This window comes from Nannobrachium achirus, assembly GCF_963921795.1.
Source record: "Nannobrachium achirus genome assembly, chromosome: 17".
NCBI classification, from domain to species: Eukaryota; Metazoa; Chordata; class Actinopteri; order Myctophiformes; family Myctophidae; genus Nannobrachium; species Nannobrachium achirus.
In genome coordinates, this window is record NC_137824.1 from 56,645,093 (window position 1) to 56,669,092 (window position 24,000).

Here is a 24,000-nt window from a genome sequence, read left to right on the forward strand (position 1 = left end):
ATCACGAGTCACACTTGTAAAATTAATTGCGTCCTTGTCTGTTTTATGCCCATAAACGGAGATCCCTGTATATGGAGATCCCTGTCCCGATGTCCTCAATATTGAGCCAATATCTGGGAATGCCCACATTTGGTAATGCCCATATATGATGATGATATATGAAGCTTTAGTCGACGAAATCAACACTGGCTGAAAAGGCCATGAAATACATCGAACACTAATCAAAAAAACAAAACTTAAAACAATGAGGGATTGCCTCGAGACAAAGACTTGAGACTTTTTTTTTACATGGGACACCAACGCGCTCTCATCTTTCCACATTTCCCGCTTAGTGCTTCATGCTTCTGCATCGTCAGTCCGCTTGCTTTCTCCCACCCACAGGGAGTGACGTTACGTTAGGAAGCGTCCCCAGGCCACCTGGCCCAGAAGCGGGTATGTGTGTGTGTGTGCGTGTGAATGGAAGATAGATGGCCCTTCTGGCTGTCTGGATATGGATAGCTTGTGTCAGAGGAGTGAGGAGTGTGTTTTTGGGAGCCCATCTGGGCGCGCTGACCCAGTAAACACATTCAGATGGGGCAGAGTCACAGAGGGAAGAGGATTGAGTGCATGATGCAAGTTTGTGTGCGTGCGCGAGTGCGTGCACTTTGGAATATGTCGGTAGAGGTTGATTTGCCAACTGTGTGTTTATGTACTTCTATCTCCTGTTTGCAGGTGTTACTCTGCGGAGCATGCCACGCAAGCATTTTGCTGTTTGTATTTTAATCTTGAACCTGCATGCATACCTCCTCGGCTAGGTGAGATTAGGGATGGGGCGATACGCGATATTATCGTGATAAAAAACACTCACGATAATCGTATTGTGGAGATTACATTTATCATGAAATCGTCCTCTGTCATGCACTGGGATCAATTCACCTTTTATTTGCCGAGCTGCATATCCGGTACTATTTAAACCCTCTATAATTGGTAAAAGGTACTTAAAATATATATACCGTATTTTCCGGACTATAAGACGCACTTAAAAGCCTTTAATTTTCTCCAAAAACTACAGTGCGCCTTATAGTCCAGTGCGCCTTATATATGGATCATTCATTGACATTGACATTCCCTTTAGCACAGCTCCATCTGTTGGATGCATAACGCAACGGTAGCGTCTATTATGTGCGCCTTATAGTCCGGTGCGCCTTATATATGAAAACAGTTCGAAAATAGACCATTCATTGACAGTGCGCCTTATAGTCCGGTGCGCCTTATTATATAGTCCGGAAAATACGGTACTTGATACAGACTTTTTTCTATCAAATGTCTTTGCCAAAAGATAGCCGATCTACAAGCTCGCGACACGTTGTGAGCTTGTAGATCTGCAATTTTTTGGGCACCCCAGGATAATGGATTTTGATTATCGCGATAATATCGTAAATCGCAATTTCTTTTGTCACAATCATCGTGATATGACATTTTCATAGTCCAATCCCTAGGTGAGATATCAACTCATTCAGTATACACAGCCAAACCAGTGTATAAACTCCGAGTGTAACTCAGCTCAATCCCTAGGCACATATGTCAAACTCAAGGCCCGGGGGCCAAATCAGGCCTGTGAATGAATTATCTTCGGCCCGCGGGATGATATTTAATAACTATTAGAACTGGCCCACTGGTATATTGCACATGCAACGCCTGGGATTCGAACCAAGGTCTCCCACAATGAAGTCCAACATCTTAACTCATTTGCTGCGATGGCCGTGAATCCCGTAAAAATCCCGCTGTACGTCCCTGCCACGCCCGTGAATCCCGCCAATGTGCTTTTAAATTATGTAATGCTAAATTAGACTCTCCCACAGCTCCTCAAAAAGTTTTAGCCTTCTATCTTATAAGGAAACCAAAATATCACACATCAAAGTGAGTGTGTTTGAAAACAAGAGTGTAATAAATGTATAAATCTCAATAAAAGTGTATAATTCTCCCCATAATCAACAGAGAAGGAACAGTGCTGGCAACCGCTGCAGCCTCCAGCACACAGAATGCGTCTTTTTTTTTCCAGGCTCTTTTTTTTTTCTTTTTTTTTTTTTTCTCCTCACTCCAACATGCATCCATTCACACACACCCCCATTCCAACACCAATGCCCTTGCCCTACCATGAAAGTGTTGCCAGAAGTCAATCTGAATGGCACCATGTAGGAAGCCCCCCAAGCGGAGGCTCTTTTTCTTTTTTTTTCTTTTTTTTCTCCTCACTCCAACATGCATGCCATTCACACACACCCCCATTCCAACACCAATGCCCTTGCCCTACAATGGAAGTGTTGCCAGAAGTCAATCTGAATGGCACCATGTAGGAAGCCCCCCAAGCGGAGGCTAGCCAGCCTAGCCTATAGCAACAACTAAACAGTTCAGCTCGATGAGACCGTTCTTCATAAATCAAACAAAATCCCGTGACATTTTCACATCAAAAGCCATAATCTGCTATGGGCCTCCACAACCCACAGCTTCATAACCCCACACACCACACTATTGTCCAGATTTGCAGCCAACTAGAGAGAGTTGGAAGCATCTCTGCCTCATGACTGCCTGAACCAAAATAAACCATCACAACAAATAGATAACACATCTGCACCTCACCTCACGTCAGCGGGGGTCCCCTCGACTACATCCCGATCACAAGGCACTGCTCGCGGCAGAGTATATGTCCCCCCGTGTCCTGGACTCCTGGTCAAGCAACCATGTCGTGTCCGGAGGCTGATTTGACCACAAACAACATCTCTATTCGCGTCGGTAAAACTTATAAGACATCCTCGTCGAGCGTTAGCCTTGTCTTCTCCGTGTCTGCACGCTAACAGATGGATCCCACCGGGAACAGTGGAGTAAGCAATCGCGACGATTCATTGAAAGTAAGTTGCTTTGTTTTCATCCAAAGTTTCTGTGCTTCCCGTGTCGGTGTCCCGTTCCCTGCACGCAACGTGCAGACTGAAAAGAAAGTGAATATCGATCCATCGTGGCGCTCCTGCATCTCCCCCTGAGTGTGATCAGCTGCAGCATGTGTATCGCACACAGCATTGTAATGTTGTAATGCGTTCTTCTTGATGTGATCAATAACTCTATGCTTGTGATCCGTTCTAATATCCGGTTATTTACACAATCACATACATAAACGTTTCCGCATCCGGTATAGAAACGGACCTGATCAGCAACTACATATGGCAACTGTACAGGGGCGTCAATTGGGTATGGCAGGGGTATGCAGCTGCCATGCCTTGGCTACAGGGGGAAATAATAAAATGTACTTTTCATTGTGCCTGTTGCTAAGGTATGGCAACATGTCATGTTGCCATACCTTACCTTTTTCTGAACTGACGCCACTGCAACTGCACACTAACGGATCCCAACAGATTCAATTCGGTGGAGCTTTATTGACATGAGAAAACGCAAGTGGTTTGTACTCGCCAAAGCAAGTGTCACAAATAAAATAAAAACATTTGAAAATGGGTAACATAATACAGTTGGAGGGGGTACCATTCCCACCTGCTTAGCAATATATATTTATATATATATATATAGATCTGCTATTATGTACATGTATGTGTATAGCCTACAGTATAGTTAGTGTGAGTGTGTGTGTGTGTGTGTGTGTGTGTGTGTGTGTGTGTGTGTGTGTGTGTGTGCGTGTGCGTGTGCGTGTGCGTGTGTGTGCATGTGTGTGTGAGGAGGTACTGCAGACCATCGTGGGCCAGTCCAATATAAAAAGCGTATTTCTCTTTGTGTGAAGTAAGACGCCCTAAGGGCAAGATGTGGCCTATTACAGCACTATTACACAATTCCAGTTATACACAATTACACTTATTACACTAGTACACTCATCTGATAAGTGCCTGAAGCCATAAAGACAGATATCAAGTGAGTTATTTCCTTGAAAAGAGAACATTCACAAAAACTTAAATAACTCCTTTTCATTTGATTTTCAAGCTCGGAAAATCAAAAAACAAGGTTTTTGAAATGGCTATAACTATAGAATGGTACATCGTAAATGCAAGATTATATTTTTTTCGTGAAACTACAGCTTGTCCTCTTCCATTTCCAGTAATGTATGACATGGTCGTGCAAACACAGAATTTAGGAAAAATCTAAATATAAAAAAAAATATTCATTATACAAAATGGCAGAAAAGCCATACAGTGCAATGTTAAAATGGCAGCAAATGAGTTAACCATCAGACCAAAGGGATATCCCTATGGACTGGGGGAGATATTAGACTTTTGATTCCATCAGGCTGAAGCAGTGAGTCACTCTGCTACACACGCACCACCATAATACTCCCAGTCCACACAATGCACTGCTAGTGCATTGGCGCATATCGAGGGCCTGTGACTGCAAGCCCGCGTCAAAATAAACTTTGCCATTCCGGCCCTCGACTTGTACCATTTTTTTTATTTTGGCCCACTGTGTATTTGAGTTTGACATCCCTGAAGGGTATCTACCCTCAGAGGTAAATGAATGCTGTGGATTCCACATTGACACGTCTGTGTAATTATGTCAATAAAAATAAATATGTGAATAATAAAACAGCATGGAATGACGGATGCATACCTACAGTAAGCAACGTCATACGCACATTAACACACATAATCTCCATTAGGGTTTTGGGCTTGGTCTCCAAGGCTGGATGTTGGGTTTATACCAACACATTGAGGTCTCGTTTAGACAGCAACACTCTGTAGAGAAAACGACGAGGTCGCGGGACATCGCCATTGCATTTTGCTTTTCATCCAGCGTTCATATGAAGCCGCATCAGGGCTTGAAACAATGTAGTGTCCATGTCATTTCGCTAGGTGGCGGTGACGTACGGATAGACGATTCTACTTCCTTGTTTACCATTCACCATGGTAACGTGGCTAAAGTAGGCTGTATGCGAGCCATGACATCACATGTGTTGTCGTTTCTTGCGTTTCTGTTGTTCACACGGTGATGCGAGGGGAGAGGGGAGTCAGCTTTTCCACCCAAAATTTCCGGTCTCACTTCGTTCCGTTTTTAACCTCTGAAAATGCTGTTGTTAACGGAAGGCATATCTGACTTCATTTTGCGGAATTCTCGTTGCAAAAACGCAGTGTAAACGAGGCCTTAGGTAGAGTATAGTTGAACCAGGGATCCCGTGAGTGTTCAGGCCAAAGGGTGTCCCCAGAGAGTCTGGGCATGTGTGTTAATGTTGGCCTGTGGGTAATGTCTCACAAGGAGTCTGCTGGGACAACAGCATAATCTAAAATGTGCTCATGCAATCACACACACAAACACACACGCACACATGTTTTTTGCACGCACGCATGCATGCATTCACAGGCACTCACTCACACACGCACACGCACGCGCACGCGCACGCACACGCACACGCGCACACACACACACACACACACACACACACACACACACACACACACACACACACACACACACACACACATACACACACACGCACTCTCATGCTACACAATCACAAAGCACTTTCTTTCCCAGTTCAGACTGGACCCGTGCTTCAAATGTCATTGTGTGAGTTGTCAGGTACAGTATATGGTTTCACACAGTCAAAGGCAGGAATAGGAGTACTTTTTATGATTTACAATCTAGGCATTTAGCAGATGCTCTTAATCCAGAGCGACTTACAATAAATAAGCAAGGACAGAACAAGGTAATAATACATCAAATTATTAATGGGATGAACTTTACAACAAGAGGAGCAGAGCATAGATGAGGAGCATTTGATCATCCAGCATGTCCCATGGTTAAGTCTCTTTCTGACCCCTCAAAATAGTCACATTTAGTGTGACTCGGTTCCACAGATACTGTACATATTGTGAAAATAGCTGATAACATAACGCTTCGCAATGTTTGCCTCTTCCTTGTACATGCATCTGTCCCATTTAGCGCCACCATCAGGCCGATATTTGCAAAACACATTTTTGGACACTGCTCCTGCAAATCACGCAAAGCGGTACACGGTATCTCTAAAGTCATGTCATCAACATGGATCTGTCCCATTTCCCATATTCCCTCCTGATTCGCTACGATTGCCTTCTAAAGTTTTTGTATGCGACGTGACGGTCGCTTATCTCCTGCTTAGTGAGTCTTACTGGTATTATTTGACAATTTGGCCATTTTCTAGTATAGTTTGTTGATTACTTTTGATGCAGTAATGGTCTTTTTTCTTTATTTTGTTGTTGTTGTCTTAAAGTCCTTAAAGGAGCTATAGTCAACTTTTTCTTGAAAAACGGACACTAAAATAAAAATAATGTCGAAAATATTTTATAAAAAAGATTAAAAAAGAAACACATATATGTGTTTCAATTCAAAAATGACCACAAAAAGCGTAAAATAATGATAAAATAATCATTTTGGCCTGTCAGGCTGACTTTGTTCATATCCCTCTTCTATTCATTTTTTAATAGAAATTATGAAGCTTCATCTTTTTTATAAAATATTTTCGAAACATTATTTTTATTTTAGCGTCCGTTTTTCAAGAAAAAGTTGACTATAGCTCCTTTAAATTGTCACTTTACTGATCTCTGGGGACCCCCTTCCCTCTAATGTGGGACCCCCCCTGCATGTGGATCCCGACCCACAGGTTGAGAACCACTGCAGTAAGACACGTAACCGTGCCACGTGCCTTTCATGGTTGCCTCCGCCCTCGGTGTTTGAATGAATGGGTGCATGTTCTGCACATTCTAAATGGCTTTGGATAAAGGCGCCATATAAATGCACCACTTATCGTTTCATTTTCCATTTAGAGTCCTGGCTCCTTTTATCCCCAATCCTCTCTGTTTCTGACTTACTTTAGAATGCTGCTGCCATCAAAGTCATTGAGTAAGTGCCAAGAGAGCATTTTTCGGTAGCAATCAAACGCATAGGCTTCAGGAAACCTCATATGCCCTACAGGCAAAGCCGTCTTTTCTCAATATTCAAATGGTTGACGATATGTGTATTATAAAAGAAAAAAAACTTCAACTTTTTAAGTTGACTCAGCAAGTTGGTTTGCTTCCTCAGCACCCAACTCCACACCAACGTCACACAGACACTGTTAGCTTACGAGTCGGACACTAAAACTTGACATGTGGGTATTGACATATCTGTAAACAATCAGCATGATGACTTGCATACTGTATCGCTAATGGCATGAATAATGATGATTTGGACAATCAGACCTTCTTATTGACGAGTGCCAGACTTTTACAATGACCTTCGACCTTTCATTTTATGTCCTGGTGTTAAAGTGATGAGATATTGATCCACTACTGGTTTATCACTAGCATGTCTTAGCATGGACACACTCCTCTGTGAGAATGGTTACAATAGGTTACAATTAAACATGTTCCCTGAGAAGTTTGGTGGTCTTTACATTACTAGTAAGACGCTTAAGGGGCACGGTGGTGCAGTGGTTAGCACTTCGCCTCACAGCTAGAAGGTCCTGGGTTCGATTCCCGCCGGGGGAAGCTGTGGGCGCTGGGGGCGTGTTCCTCCACCCGCGTCATCAGCACCCACACCCTAGGTGGGGTTGGCGATAGGGCCTTTCTGTGGTGAGTTTGCATGTTCTCCCCGTGTCTCCTTGGGCATAGGCCCTCACACAAAAACATACTGTACAGTAGTCCTGGTTTCTATACTATACCTCCCCCTAGCCAGCCGGGTGCTCCCCAATGTCCCCTGGCGCGGCAGGGGGAGAGCGGAAACCAGGACTACAGGTTAGGTAGTCACCGGGTGAGAAAAATGGGTTGCAAAAACGTGGGATAAAAAAAAGAAGAAAAAAAAGACGCCTAAGGGCGACATGTGACCTTGCCCTAAAGGGCGAGGTCGCACCAATTCTTGGCCATCTGGCCAGTGATGTACTGTATATCGGACCAGTTACCCATATATGGAGATCCATGTACTGTATATAGTACATCCCTTTTATGCCCATACTTGGAGATCCCTGTCTGAACCAGCCGCACATATATGGGCTGTCTTCCTCCATCTATGGGCATTCCCATATGAAGTCCTGTTAGATATGGGCTTAATATTGATGACATCATGGATCTCCATATATGGGCATAAAAGGGATTCTGTTAGAGTGGTTCCCATGACATCACAACATACAATATATTGTATGCCCATACATGGAGATGAACCAGCCACACAGATATGGGCCATGCCTTGGCCATCTGGCCAGTGATATATATCGATGACATCAGGGATCTTCATATAGGGGCATAAAAAGGATTCTGGGGAATACCCATATATGGACTTTTACATAGGTGATGTCACCTGTGATATCACCTGTGAATGATGTCACAGTGATGTGTCAAGGGAACCAACCTATAGACTGTAAAGATGTGTACGCACACGTCTACACGCGGACAAGCTAGTGACATTTCTCATGGTAAACTGCGGCCTTCGGTCGCAATTAGCCCAATATTTACTGTAAAGTGCGAGAAGCTTGCTATGTTAGTCATGAAGTCATGCTATGTTAGTACTGAGGAGTGCTGGTGGTAAGGAATGTTCATTTTAAAAATCTATACAGAATGACAAAGACCCTCCCCCCATGAGATCAACATCACCAGCTTCATTAGTCAAATTCTTTCAAAAATAAATGGATCCCTTGCCTGTCCCTGACATACTGTACGCTCCACATGGATGTTTGAGTGTAAACTTGGCACAACAGTGTATTTTGATTGGATTATTTCACTCTCTCCAAGCACGTCTTTAAGAGACAAGCCTACACAGCTGGAGAGCCAGGTTTCAATTCACCATGATTGACTTTGGACTTTATTAACTTATTGTTTGCAGTTTGCACCTAATAACATATTGTAACGCGGGAACAAATGCCAGCCTATATCCAGCCACAGTATTACTATCAGAGTGTTGTGTGTGTGTTTACTAGATGTAGTGTTTTCTTATTGGCTCACAGACACTGTGAGTTCCCAGGTGTATTTGCGCAGCCCGCCTGTTTAGTCAGTCGTGTTCTGGTTTCCAATGAGTATAGAGGTCGAGTGATTCTCCTCCGCCTCTACCCGGGAACCACGGTCCAACTGATAAATATATTATTTGTAAACAACAACACCTTCTTATTCCCCTATGAGATACATTAATCCATCACAAAGAGATAAGACAGGAGAGTGATTCAGAGTGAGAATGGAATGTTTACTGGAGAGAGAGAATTCAAGACAGGTACAGTACAGAAATAAAGGTTCAATGGTTTGTGCTCTCTCTGACAAATGATGTTTTGACATGAGTTTATGTATGGTCATTTGGTCAGTCAATGGATGACGTTTCAACAGTTCACAGGATGTTTCTTGTCCACAAGTGGGTTCCATATACGTGGCAAAGAGTTCATAGGTTTCTGAAGGGATGTCCTTCCAGGCTGAGCCCTATAAACCAAAACAATTCTCATTGTTTTTAGATAGTAGATTTTAGCAGTAGATAAGGCCTCAGTTTACCAGACAGAAGCCTGGCCTTGTAAATGCTGCACATGGCATTATGGCAGGAAACAGTCACTGTGCCTTAGGGTCAGGTGGTCAGTCGGTCATCAATATGAAATGATAAAAAGATGATATAAACCACAACAAAATACCTAACACCTACCACCAGAGACTTTATATTACAGTCAGTAGACTAACAGAGCCGTTCTGCCAAGTAAACGTCCTGACTGGAATGATCCTTGTTGTGGCAGTATTACCCACTCGCCTCCAACACCACACAAAGTGTAGCCAAAGTAAGTCCACAACAATAATAACATAAGAGAGACGTGAGGGAGAGGTTGGAGCAACAGAGACGAGTAGGCTGGGTGGGAATATTGTGTGTTCAACGTATGCAATATCCTGTGTGTAAATATTTCTGTGTATAGATTTCGGACTGAATGGTGCTGAAGATTGTTGAGATTCTACAATCTGTGAGTGAGTGAGTGAGTGAGTGAGTGAGTGAGTGAGTGAGTGAGTGAGTGAGTGAGTGAGTGAGCGGCGTCACAAGAGGGGGAAAAGTGGGACTGAGTTACTAGGGCCCAAGGTGGAGGGGCCTTAATTATTGTATACTTTAGCTATACTTTAGCAGATCTACAAGCTCACAGTGCAGCACCGAGTGCCGCACTGCGAGCTTGTAGATCTGCTAAAAGTCGTGAAAATGTGTGCAAATCTTTGAATATGTATTTTTTATTTGTAACTCAAATTTTGCCTCTGGGGGGTCCCGTGGCCAAATAGGATAATTTTGGGGTTCCATCACATGAAAAAATGTTGAAGTTTATTTACACGTTTAAAGGGTAAGCATAATAAGCTCAGGCTTCAGCTTATACCTTGTTGGTCTGATTTGCTTTGTTTTTTCCCCCTATGAAAGGGAAACAAAGAACTGTATTGTTTTTAATCTATCACAAAAGACCAAAATAAACTACTACTACTACATTAAAAAAAAGTTTGACTGACATAGAAACATAGGTTTTTCAAAAAACCTTAGAAGGATTTGAGATATTCAAATATTTCAAGATAAAAAAAAATGCAGATCTACAAGCTTGTATATCTGCTATTTTTCAATAATTAAAGCACAAAATAATGTGTAATAATGCGTTCCCAGTCTAAATGGGGTAAACCCCCTCCCCCTATGAAGAACATTCATGGGGGGCCCGCAGTGAATCCTTTATAGCCAGGGCCCAGAATTTGGTGCAACACCCCGGCGAGTGAGTGAGTGAGTGAGTGAGTGAGTGAGTGAGTGAGTGAGCGAGCGAGCGAGTGAGTGAGTGAGCGAGAGAGCGAGAGAGTGAGTGAATGAGTGAGTGCATGAACTTTCCTCACGTTCCTCTCACATACCTGTATTCACCCTCCTATATTCAGCATGATTAGTGTGTATTCATGGGTTGCATTTGTAGTCCTACACCGGCCATTTTGAGGTGTCCTGATTGGCGTATAGAACATAGAACAGTTCTATGCCAATCAGACACATTGAAACACCTGTGTACAGTGTTGGTCCTCAACATGGCCGTTTAGGACTACAAATGCAACCCATGAATACATGCAGGAGAGCAGTGGTTCTCAATGTGGAGTCTGGGTACCCCCAGGGGGGTTCCCAGCTAAACGATTGATAGTTACGAAACAAATTGACAAACTGACAATTAGAGGTCTGTAACTCAGGCAGGGTGTACAAATGGAACCAATTGGACCATCACGGGTCCAATGGGTATCAAATGGGTGTCCAACCGTGGCCTAATGCAGGGGTTTTCAAAGTGGATGACCGGGGCACCCTGGGGTGCCTGACGGCAGTCCAGGGGTGCCGCGAGATAATTTGATAATATTTGGAATTCATTTGGACACTTGTCCAATGACATTTTAAACTTGAAGTTATTTTCAGTCAGTTCTAACCAAAATGGCAAACGTTTTCCTCGCACCATAATCCCTAAAATATGCCATATATAAGATGCTGGTAGTGAAAATGATGAATATAATGTAGGGGTGCCTCGGATGAATTTTTTTTTACAGGGGTGCCCTGAGCTAAAGAAGTTTGGGAACCCCTGGCCAGGCTGGCCTAATGCATATCAAACCGGGGTCCCTGGAATGAAAACGTCTGAGAATAGCTGCAGTCGAGGGGGGCAACAATATAAACCTCTGTGTATTGTATTCTCCCCCTGTGCTTGGAGCGATGCGCGGCACGTCTCACTTCTCTAGGCACTCTGTGAGCATTTCTGCTGCACTGAGCAGCTCAGGGCGTCTCTTCTCCTCTGTCTCCAAACCCCAGGCAACAGCCCTGCCATAACTCTCCTCATTACAGCCCTAATGGAGCCCATCAGCATCGTGGAGAGGCCAAAGATGTGCTCCTCTCCTCTCCTCCAGGCACATGCACACATAGACATCAAAGGGGGCATGAGCCCCTGCCCTTTTATCTGTCTGTAAAAAAGTGACCTCTCCAGACCATGAATGCAGTTTTCACTATGGTGAAAGAAATGCAAATGCCCCCCTTTCCATGCCATAACTGAAGGCGGCATTCAAGAGAATTGCCTCGTCCAAACTCTCCTGAACTTGGATGCGGCATCTTGTTGAAAGAATTGCCCTCTCTGTGTAGAAATCCATGCCGTTACACCACATCTCCAGTATTCACTTGATTATACTTAGTTTAGTGTGGTATCAAGTACTGAAAATAGCCGACCTCTAAGCTCACAACGCATTGCAGCATGACGCATTGTGAGCTTGGAGGTCTGCATCTCCAGTATTCACTTGATCTTTGCGTAGTTTAGTGTGGTATCAAGTGCTGAAAATAGCCGACCTCCAAGCTCACAACGCGCCGCAGCGCGACGCGTTGTGAGCTTGGAGGTCTGCTATTTTCAATATTTTCACCATAAGGCCCTTTGCTCTCCTCTCCTTTCCTCACGGCATCTGTGGTTCCCGCATACCGTATATTATTTTGCCCTTCATTTCTCATCCTTCCATATCAATGTCTGCCCATCAAACTTCCGGAGCTCACGTTATTTCGTCGTTGTCATCGGTGGCTGCCTGTCACTGCGGATTCCTCTGTCTCTTGATCTCTGTGTGGACTATATATACTGAGCCCCATTTCCGTTCACCTCATGTCCATGTCCTAGAGGGTTACCTCTGGTTTGTCTGTGTGTGTGTGCGTGTTTGCGTGTGTATGCGTGCGTGTGTGTGCGTGCATGCGTGCGTGCGTGTGAAGGCGTGCGTGTGTGCGTGTGTGGACGTGCGTGTGTGCGTGTGCGTGATGATAATCTGAGCTGTCAGAGGCATGAGACAAGTGAAAACTGCTGTGCATGAGCATGTCTGTCCTGTTGGTTCCAGTGAAAGAGACCATGCCATGAGTACAAGTGAGTTTTTATATTTTCTAATTATGTGTCTGCGTGTGATGCATGTGTGTATGTATGTGTGATGTTTATCCACAACTTTCCAACGTCCCATCATGCATTGCGCAGAAGGTGTGCGGCAGCTTCCAGCGCCGCAGCCGAGTGTGATCTACAAGCTCACAACGGTTGCATCTGCGACGTGGCGTGAGCTTGTATGTCAGCTGTTCTCTGGAAGTGTCCCACAGATAATGCTACAGTGAATTCTCGCGGAAACAGGTGGATACTGTATGTAAAGGTCATGGTGTACACGAGTACATATAATGGTTCATATTTCTATAGCGCCTTTTTATCCAAAGCTCTTCAATTCACCCATTCATAAACAAATTCACACGCAGAGGGCAGAGGCAACTAGGCAAGGAACCAGCCTGTTCATCTGGAGTCTTGCTCAACATAAAGCCAGAATATCGTCGTTGTCTGGTGAAAACCTTGTACCGGTATGTCCAAAACCGTTCGTTTTGTATTTATAAAAATGATCTAAACTAGTGAAAACAGCCGATCTACAAGCACAAAACGCCTCGCGATAAAACGCCTCGCGATGCGAGACGTTGTGTGCTTGTAGATCTGCTATTTTCACTAGTTTTGTGCTACAGTCTTCTATGATGAAGCAGGGCTTTACTTTATGAAAGAAATTACAACTTTGAAACTTGGAGATACGAGGTTTCTGCACGACAGTGACGATATGATTGATTGACAGTTCACAGTTTTCATTGTAGAACTGAACATTTTGAAACCAGTTCATCCTTAGCGTCAAGTGTCAGGCATCAGTTTGTAGCTTTGTGTCGGTGCCTTCCACTGAAGATTAGCCTGTTGCTTTCTTCGCTGAACGCTGCATTAGAGTTTCAATTTCAAGGTTGGAGAAGTTTTCTACCAATATGTATTATGAATCTCCATGTGGTATAGGGGCGAGGCCTCAATAATTAGAACACATTTTGCCGCACATTATGAACAACATTCTTACGCTGTGAATAAATGGCAAGATGCAAAATGTTTGAGGAATCACACAACCATTTTGTAAGATGATTTCTGTTTACAGGGATGGTTTCTACACCAGGGCTTGTGTAATGTACCAAATGCCAGGTGGACAAGATAATTGTTTGACTTTGTTTGACTTTGGTGAGATATTTGTCTTCATAAGGTTACTTTTCATATACTTTATACAGAACTTGTTAAATTATATCCCCTCCTGATTAGCTACGATTGCCTTCTAAAGTTTGTGCTAAGTTGGCACAGTTTCTCTTGATTTTAGGCCAAAATCTGTAGGAGCAGTGTCCAAAAACAGCCGATTTCCGTGTTATCCTCCCTTGGGGATGGGTCTGTTATCACCCCTGTCATGCCTTGGCCAAGGCTCAGTAGTCGGACTACCAACTACCAGGAGCTGGTAGATCCGTTATCGCCCATAGACTTGTCATTGCAATGCGCATGCGCCAACGCACGTTCACAGGAACAATGTACTGGTCGCTCCCTCAGTGAGAATTGAACCCGGGCCGTCGGATTACCAGTCCCCGTCGCTACCGACTGAGCTAACCAGGCAGCTGGCGGACTTTCTTTTTTTTGCTTGGTTTTACACATGACTCGGTAACGGAACGCGACGCGGCGGTGAAAAATACTATGCCTAACCCTAAACCTAACCCCAACCCTAACCCTAACCCTAACCCTAACTCTAACCCTAACCCTAACCCTAACCTTAACCTCAGTAAAACTATGGCTAAACCTAATCCTAAAAAAAAAATTCGGAGCGGCGCATCCATCTCAGTAGCGTCCTCAGTAAGAAAGCATGGCTAGAATTCCCAACCCTGTAGTCTCGAATCCCAGCGTGACTTATTTTTTCCTCCTCGTTTGTTGGCGCATGCGCATTGCAATGACAAGACCAAGGCTGATATTAAGGCTGATATTGGGACTACCCAGCTCCTGGTAGTTGGTAGTCTGACTACTGAGCCTTGGCTAAGGCAATATTGATAACAGTCCCATCCCAAGGATATGATAACACGTGTATCAGGTGCCAAAAATGTGTTTGAAAAAATCAGCCTGATGGTGGCACTAAATGGGACAGATCCATCTTGATGACATGAGTCTAGACAAAGCTAGTGACTGTGTGCGTGCGTGCGTGCGTGCGTGCGTGCGCGTGCATGCATGCGTGGGTGTGCGCATGTGTGTGTTCAGGGAAAGGCACCTTCTCTTTGGGTACAGATGGATGGATATTGCTAAGTAGAGGCTTGTGAGGTGAAGAGATCAATAGTGGCGAAGAGAGACAGGGCCAAAAAACACATCATCTTAATCATCAAGCACCCTGGAGAACAAGAGGCGGTGCCAACTCACATCCCAGTGTGTGTGTGTGTGTGTGTGTGTGTGTGTGTGTGTGTGTGTGTGTGTGTGTGTGTGTGTGTGTGTGCGTCACAGTGCGTGTGTGTGTGTGTGTGTGTGTGTGTGTGTGTGTGTGTGTGTGTGTGTGTGTGTGTGTGTGTGTGTGTGTGTGTGTGTGTGTGTGTGTGTGAGTGTGTGTGCGTCACAGTGTGTGTGTGTGTGTGTGTGTGTGTGTGTGTGTGTGTGTGCGTGCGTGCGTGCGTGCGTGCGTGCGTGCGTGCGTGCGTGTGCAGCACGTACTGTACATAAACATTCCTTCATAGTCTTGCATCTAAAAATGGCTCCCTGGCTGCCCCTGTTCTTCTGTATCTTGGGATAAAAGAATTGGAGCGTCTGTGCCAACTTGGCAGAAATGGAAGAGACTGGAAACACCTAAATGTGTCTCTGGCAATGTGTCTGAATCTTAAAAGAGTAGTTCATCCCCAAAATGACTTTTTTTCTTTTGATTAGTCACGCCATGGAGACTTGAGAAAAAAAAAAAAGGATTTGTCGCATTCCGACAACAATTCGGTTAAAGTAATTTTAGCCCCATTGATTCCGTAAGGGGACGCAAATGCATTGGGGTCCCCTCACGGAATCAATGTGGTACATTTATTTTAATGACAATTTTTGTCTTAGGAATGCGACAAAAAACACGAAATATTATTGAACTTGAAAAAAAAAAAGTCATTTTGGGGGTGAACTACTCCTTTAAGTGCACATTAGAAACTGCCTGCAGTGTACTGCCAGCAAAGGAGGTGTGAAAGGTCAGAAAGAAGTCGATATGCCTAGTTATTGAATTGTCAAGGTGAATATGTCCCTAGCATACACTTTGCAGACAAAAGGATAAGCTAAAACACAGACAGTATTTGCAAACTGTCTTTATTCTAAGCACTCCTCTGCACACCATCAATATTTAAGGACTTGATTTGAGTTATACAGATGTATGTAAAGGCCACTTTTAACCAAACAGATTCGTGGCCGAATCGGCGGCGGATAGCGGCGGAAAGCGTCTGTTGCCGAACGGGAGCTCATCGGTAGGTTTTCGGCAGCGGGTCGGGAACGCTATCGACCAGTATCGACGGAAAACTGGAAGACTGGACTTGCTCAGTTTTGTTGAGTCGCCCATGGACGTCGGTGAATTGTAGCGAGTTGTAATGGACCATTAGTTTGCTACTGCTGCAGCAAAACCAAGCCTAAATAAGCCAGAGACATTTTCCCGTTGCACATTTTAACTAAATAGCATATTCACAATCTCAACTCTCAATTTCCTTTACTAATCAACTCCAAGGCAACGCTAGTAATAGTGATGTGTGTTGTTTTGGTGTGAGGAGAAGAAAACACCGGACAGGAAGAATCTCCGCTTCTGCTCCCCGGTTGCCAGATTCTGTGAGTTAAACAAGCGACCAGGTCTATGAAAACAAAGCCTAAAGAAGCGTCCAGTTTCACCTATTTAGCTCTATTACATTAGCTATTTTCTAAAAGAATGTTGAAAGCAAGGCCAAATAAGCAACTACAATTCAGAAACATGCCCAAACAAAAGTAACCCACAACTAGCAACATTATAGGAAAACAGGATCAAAGTCGCTTGTAACGAGCCGATATGAAAATTCAATGGGCTTAGTTTTTTGCAGTTCTTTGCAGTTCTTTGCAGTCTGTGAACAGTTTGAACAAGTCTCCTGTAGTATTTTCGATGGTAAAAGCTATTTGGCTACCATGAAAAACTTGTATTAGAAGTGCTTTGGTTCTGGGCCGTGCAGAGAATGTTTGAGAGGCATGCAGTGGCTGAACTTTCTAAAGCAGGGGTTCACAAACTTCTTTGGCACAGGGCACCCCTATAAATATTTTTTTCATCCGAGGCACCCCTACATTATATTCATAATTTTCACTCCCATCACCTACATATTTATGGCATATTTTTGTGATTATGTTGCGAGGAAAATGTGGAGATAATAGCCATTTTGGTTAGAACTGACTGAAAATAACTTTGTTCTTCAAGTTTAAGATTTGTCTTGATTTAGATAGATGGTCATCTTTGCCCAACTCTCTCCAAGCTCGAGTTTCAATCATAAAGATGAATGTTCTTCCTAGGGTTAACTTTGTAAGCTCTATGCTCCCTTTGCCACCACCGCCGCAATACTGGAATAAGCTTCACTCTTCGATATCTAAGTTTGTGTGGAAAGGGAAACGCCCTCGTCTTAAACTTTCTCTATTACAGCGTGCTAGAGATGATGGCGGCCTTTCATTGCCCAACTTTAAATTTTATTATTGGGCCTTCACGCTCCGCCCCCTTTTAAATTGGTTTAACCCAGCAAATAAGGTTTCTTGGAGAGAGCTTGAGGAGAGTTTAGTGCAGCCTGTTGAATTGAGAGATCTTATCTATTCAAACATAACTACACATCAATGCAAAGTTCGCTTTGGACCTATCATTTCTCATTTAGTGGCAGTATGGAGAGCAGCTGAAAAGATGTGTAAGATTGATTGTAAATGGAACTTATTTTCCCCAGTGTTCAATAATCAAAGACTTTTAATCGAGGATCGCCCCATTCGCTTTCCAAGGTGGAGGGCTAAGGGGATTCGTACATTAGGGGACTTATTTGATAGAAATGGTTTACGACCTTTTCGAGATTTGTGTGACATCTTCAATCTGCCTGGAAATACCCTTTTTTTCTACTTCCAACTGAGATTGTCCATGAGGACCTATGGGGTCCCATGGCAAGCTCCCCTTAGATTGCACCCCTTCCATGAGTTTATCTGTGATGGTAACAGAACAAGAGGTTTGGTTTCCACCCTCTATGGTTTTTTATTAGACTGTAGTTATGGGCCCCTATCTGTTGATACTGTTTGGAGGAATGATGTACCAAATTTGGACCCTGACTTTTGTTGGGACACAGTGTGGTCTAACATTAGGCTATCTTCTAGAAATCCAGACCATCAACAAATTCATTTAAATTTTGTTCATCGGACTTATTTAACTCCCCGCAGACTATGTGCTATGAGGATTTTGAATAATCCCAACTGCACTCTCTGCGCCTCAAATAGTATTGGTACCTTCCTTCACATGGTTTGGGAATGCCCAAATGTGTCGTCATTCTGGAATATGGTTGCCTCAAAACTTTCAACTATTTTTAGTATTAATATCATATCTTCTCCTTCTTTATTTTTATTAAATGACGTCTCACAGTTGCAACTAAACAATATACGCAAGCGCATCTTCTTTGCTGGATTAACGGCGGCGAAGAAGATGGTAGCTACGCGGTGGAAACCTCCTCATACGTTAACGTTTCGCCAGTGGGCCTTAACCTTTCTAGATATAGTATATTTAGAGCAGTCGATAGCAAGGTTACACGGAGCAAAAGAAGAAAACATTAATATGTGGTCGGACATTGCAGATAAGCTTAAGGCTATGATTCAAGAAATCACTATATAGTGGTAACAGCCTAGCACAGGCATGCACTATTGTACATTCCGTGTTGGTCCGGGGAAAGGGGGTGGGTGGGTTTTCTTTTCCTTTTCTTGTTTTGCTATTGTTTGTGTTTGTCTGTTAATTGCATTTTTCTTTTGATTAATGTTTTACTTTTTCTTGTTCTATTCATATGTATGTCTCTAATTTTATGTTATGGAAAATAAAAATAATTGATAACAAAAAAAAAAAAAAAGTTTAAAATGATACTAAATATATTTTTAAGTGTCCAAATAAATTCCAAATATTATAAAATGATCTCGCGGCACCCACTTTGAAAACCCCTGTTCTAAAGGGGCCTTTTGGTGAAATTTTGAAAATAGCAGACTTCCAAGCTCACAACGCGTCGTGTTGTGAGCTTGGAGGTCGGCTATTTTCAGTACTTGATACCACACTAAACTAAGCATAAAAAAGGCAATACTGGAGATGTGGCGTAACGGCATGGATTTCTACACAGAGAGGACAATTATTTTTGCATAGGTGCTGTATAAGTTCAGGAGAGTTTGGAGAAGACAATTCTCTTGAATGTTGCATTCAGGTATGGCATGGAAAGAGAGCATTTGCATTTCTTTCACCATAGTGAAACCTGCATTCATGGAGAGGGCACGTTTTACAGATGGATAAAAGGGCAGGGGCTCAAGCCCCCTTTGATGTCTATGTGTGCACGTGCCTGCTTTGGTTCATAGTCATACTCAAACACAGTAAATCGTGAGACATCTATTGAAAATCTCCAGCAGGCAACATCTGTGTGTGTACAGTATGTCTCTGTGTGTCTGTGGGCAGCTAATCTCGAAACTGTAGGGCTGATTAGGGTCATGGTTCTCGTGCATGCACTTGAGTGCAATTGTCAAAGAGAACTATGCAATTTGATTCATTTGTAATCGCTGAGCAATTGTCCTTCCAGGCAATGGGATGATACGTGTAAGATCTTTATTTTCAAAAAGAAAGGGAAAAAAAGAAAGAAAAAAGGCCAGGTTTCCCAAAGCGATTTTAGCCCATCATAAGCCCATCGTATAGCTCACGCATGGTCGTAGAGACCAAGCCCCGATCGCCATGTTCCCGTGTTCATATGAGCAGAGCGACTTATTTAGCCCCCTACAACTACACCATCATTCAGATTTCACAAACAAAGTGCTTAATAATGTCTCACACCTGTCTAAATACGGTACGGCTTTCTATAACTATAATTACCCGTATCCTCTGTTTTCTTTTAATAAGAAGCCTTTTTATCCGATCACTGTCTGTTTATCTCAATGGGGTTGGTGCGCATGGGGAACGCCAGGAAATACATGGGAAAACAGAACGCAATCGGATAAAAAGGCTTCTTATTAAAGAACACGGAGGATACGGGTAATTATAGAATGCCGTACTGTATTTAGACAGGAGTGAGACTTTATTAAGCACTTTGTGAAATCTGAATGTTGGTGTAGTTGTAGGGAGCTAAATAAGTTGCTCTGCCCGAACCCATGTAAACACGTGAACATGATGGTCAGAGCTTGGTCTCTACGACCATGCGTGAGCTACGATGGGCTAAAATTGCTTTGGGAAACTTGGCCAAAGTCTCTACAAAGTGCATAAGACCTTTTTTCCCCATCTGACAAGAAACCCATTGTCTTTGTTCAACTGTCTCTCCCATGCAGGGTCCTTGCAGGGGGAACACCAGAGGAGGCTTTACAAGGACCTTCTGGCCAACTACAACCGTCTGGAGAGACCTGTGGTCAATGACTCAGCAGCCATCCTGGTGGAACTGGGCCTCACGCTGCTGCAGATCATAGACGTGGTGAGGGAGTGTGTGTGTGTGTGTGTGTGTGTGTGTGTGTGTGTGTGTGTGTGTGTGTGTGTGTGTGTGTGTGCGTGCGTGCGTGCGTGCGTGCGTGCGTGCGTGTGCGTGTGCGCGTCCGCGTGCGCGCGTGTGTGTGTGTGTGCGCTAGGGCTGTCCCCGACTAAGGATTTGTATAGTCGACTATGATTTTAGTCATTGTGTTGATAGTCGAATATTAGTCGACTATGGCCCGTTTTTTTATTATTATTATTATTATAATTTTTTCCGTTTTTTTTCTTTTTTTTTTTTCTTTCTTTTTTTTGTTTTTACCCCTTTCTTTTACAATGGCGTATAAACAACAGAGGTGAAACACTCATTTAAATAACATGTCTTCTTGACTTTTGTTTTAATAGATAACTCATTCATTATTTAAGCCAAGGTTTATTATCATGGCCTTATAAGAATAGTAATACATACAGCAATAACAACAACGAAATAATATCTCTAAAATAAATAAAGTAACTAAATAATATAAGGCGAATTAAATAACAAAATACTAAAATAAGTAGGCCTATAGCAGGTGTAAAGTTTATTCACTTAAAGCCCCAGACTCCGATGTCTGTGTGTAACAGCCATGCAACTGTCACCGGTCACACATTTCTATGGGCTCTGCCCGACACCAATATCTGTGTAACATCCGTGCATCCATCCACGAGACACTGAGCCTGACAGAGACAGCGATTGTACAAAACAGACCCCGTAACTCGTCGGGGAGAAAGAGGAAAGGAGAGCTTAAAACGTTGCTTTTGGGAGTATGGACATTACATAATGGACTTAAGCCAACTTACTTTTATCTGACATGTTGCTCGGTGTGGAGTGGTAGGTCATAGCCAGATCCTGCAGCTTACTTTAGTTTTGTCCTCTACTTGTTTAAAGTGACGGAGCCTGATTGAGTTGTTAACACAGGACAGCTGTGCAGGTTCTGTGGAGTCACAGACAGTACGGGCTGTGCCTCATTGATTGATTGAAAGCAGCCAGTAGGCTATGCATGTTTTATTGCGAGAAACCAAAGTATATGTTAAATCATCGGACATTAAGCACCCCAACATATATGTATTTTTTTAAGCAAACTTTTGAAACTCAAAAGGTCCTTGGAACTAAATATTTTGAGATGGGGGTCCATGGCCAATATCATTTTGGGGGTCCTTGACATGAAAAGGTTTGAGCATTACTGACAGAGAAAGGTTTTTCAAAAAACCTTGACTCACGATTTTTCAAAAATAGCAAATCTACAAGCTTGAAAAATATTGAAAAATAGCAGATCTACGACCTTTTAGATCTGCTATTTATCAATAGTTAAAGCACAAAATAATGTGTAATAATGCATTCCCAGTCTAAATGGGATTTAGACTCCCCCTATGAAGAACATTCATGGGGGCCCGCAGTGGATCCTTGTACCCAGGGCCCAGAATTTGGTGCGACACCCCTGTGTGCGTGCGTGCGTGTGTGCGTGCGGTGGATAAATAGCCTACAGAATGTGTGTGAGGGGGGCAGGTACAATATTATATTATTATTCCACACACACATTGAAGAATAGAGCCAAGAATAGAGCCTCACACTCACAGGCCCAAACCTCCATCCGCAGCCTGGCCCTGGCCCGTCCCCAAACCCACATGGGGTCTACAATTTAATAGCCCGAGCCCTGCCTAAGAACCCACATCAAATCAGTTTAATCTCTCTCTGATGTGCACTTTATCTGATGTACGTGGCTTGCAACTCTCTGATAGGTGCTCACTTGTGCTGTCTGATTAATGCATAGATGCAACACAGACAGAACACACACATCCCATAATAGAGAGGTGAACTTGTTGTAGTTTTATTAAACACTAGAAGCTGGGCCGCCCTTCGGGCGGCCCAGCGTCTAGTCGGCGACCTGGCCAACTCGGGAACGATGTAAATAGGGAATGAATGCCCCGCCCTTTAATGCAAACCCCATTATACCTGTTGTCATAGGACCCGTCTTGACCATCTGTTTGCCTGTGTCCATTTATGCCCATATATGGAGATATCTGTATCTGTCTGTCTGTCGGCGTCCATTTTATGTCCATATATGGAGATCACTGCAGATATAATCCTGGGTCCATTTTATGCCCATATATGGCCATATATGGAGATATCTGTCTATTTGCATCCATTTTATGCCCATATATGGAGATCTCTGTATCTGTCTGTCTGTGTCCCTTTATGCCCGTATATGGAGATCTTTGTGATTCTGCGTCCATTTTATGCCCATATATGCCATATATGGAGATATCTTTTTATCTGCGTCCATTTTATGCCCATATATGAGTTCTCTGTCGCTTTTTGTTTGTTTCTTCTTTAAGCATATGGAGATATCTGTTTATATGCGTCCATTTTATGCCCATATATGAGATCTCTGTCGCTTTTTGTTTGTTTCTTCTTTAAGCAGAATACGCAGCCTGCTTAAATCTGCATCATTCAAGTCATCCTCCCAGTCCCACGCTTTGTTGCTTGTCTTATGTTTGTCTTGTCTCTTTTATTTTCTTTATCTTTTTTGGAGCGGACCCCATTAATGCAAACCCCAATATACCTGTTGTCATAGGACACGTTTTGACCATCTATCTGTTTGCCTTTGTCCCCACCCTTTAATGCAAACCCCAATATACCTGTTGTCATAGGACCCGTTTTGACCATCTGTTTGCCTTTGTCCCCTTATGCCCATATATGGAGATCTCTGCACACACAGTACCGGTTGCGGAAAACTCTGATGTCAGACATCAGCTCCGCATACGGGCATTCATTTTATGCCCATATCTGGAGAACGCGCGTGCCGGTGGGAAGAAGGGTTCTCGAGATACGCGGATTACATACATACATACACATTCACAAAGATTTTTTGTTGACTCATGTGGAGTACGTGATGTCAGAGCCTTTTATGAAGTGATGTCACAATGAGTCAGCGCTTGCGCCGGTTTCCTCCGAAACACCTGATGTCAACAATCAGCTCCGCATATGGTGATTCCGAACGTTTCGCGCCGGCGTACGTGATGTCAGAGCCTTTTATGAAGTGATGTCACAATGAGTCAGCGCTTGCGCCGATTTCCTCCGGAACAGCCTGATGTCAACAATCAGCTCTGCATAAGGAGATTCCGAACGTTTTGCGCCGGTTTCGGAAAACCGTGCGTCGGGTCGGGTCGAGGCTCGGCACTGCACTCCGCGCCGCGTAGGGGAACGCGCGTGCCGAATCTGAAGCCGGTGGGACGAACGGTTCTCGAGATACGCGGGTTACATACACGCAGAGATACATACACGCAGAGATTTGTCGCATTTATAGATAGATAATAAACATTATAGGCTATTCCCGGCCTCTGTATGAGTCAGCCCTTGTGCCGATACGTCCCCTTTATGCCCATATGAGTCAGCAGTGCCCATATGCCCATATATGTAGCCCATATGGAGATCTGCCCATATGCCCATATATGGAGATACATAACCATGGCATTTTGTGTTGACTCATGTTGCGTACGCGATGTCAGAGCCTTTTATGAAATGATGTCACAATGAGTCAGCGCTTGC

General features: G+C 43.5%; 1 protein-coding gene across 1 annotated transcript in view; it reads left to right on the plus strand.

The window, feature by feature from the left end:
• Positions 1–24,000, plus strand: part of LOC308302012 (neuronal acetylcholine receptor subunit alpha-7-like) — a gene marked incomplete at both ends in the record, with an annotated part of 88,568 nt that overhangs the window by 12,043 nt on the left and 52,525 nt on the right. The window contains one exon of the mRNA XM_080746167.1: positions 20,282–20,421. Within this exon, the coding sequence (XP_080602293.1) occupies positions 20,282–20,421 (140 nt within the window). The remainder of the gene's footprint in view (positions 1–20,281; positions 20,422–24,000) is intronic.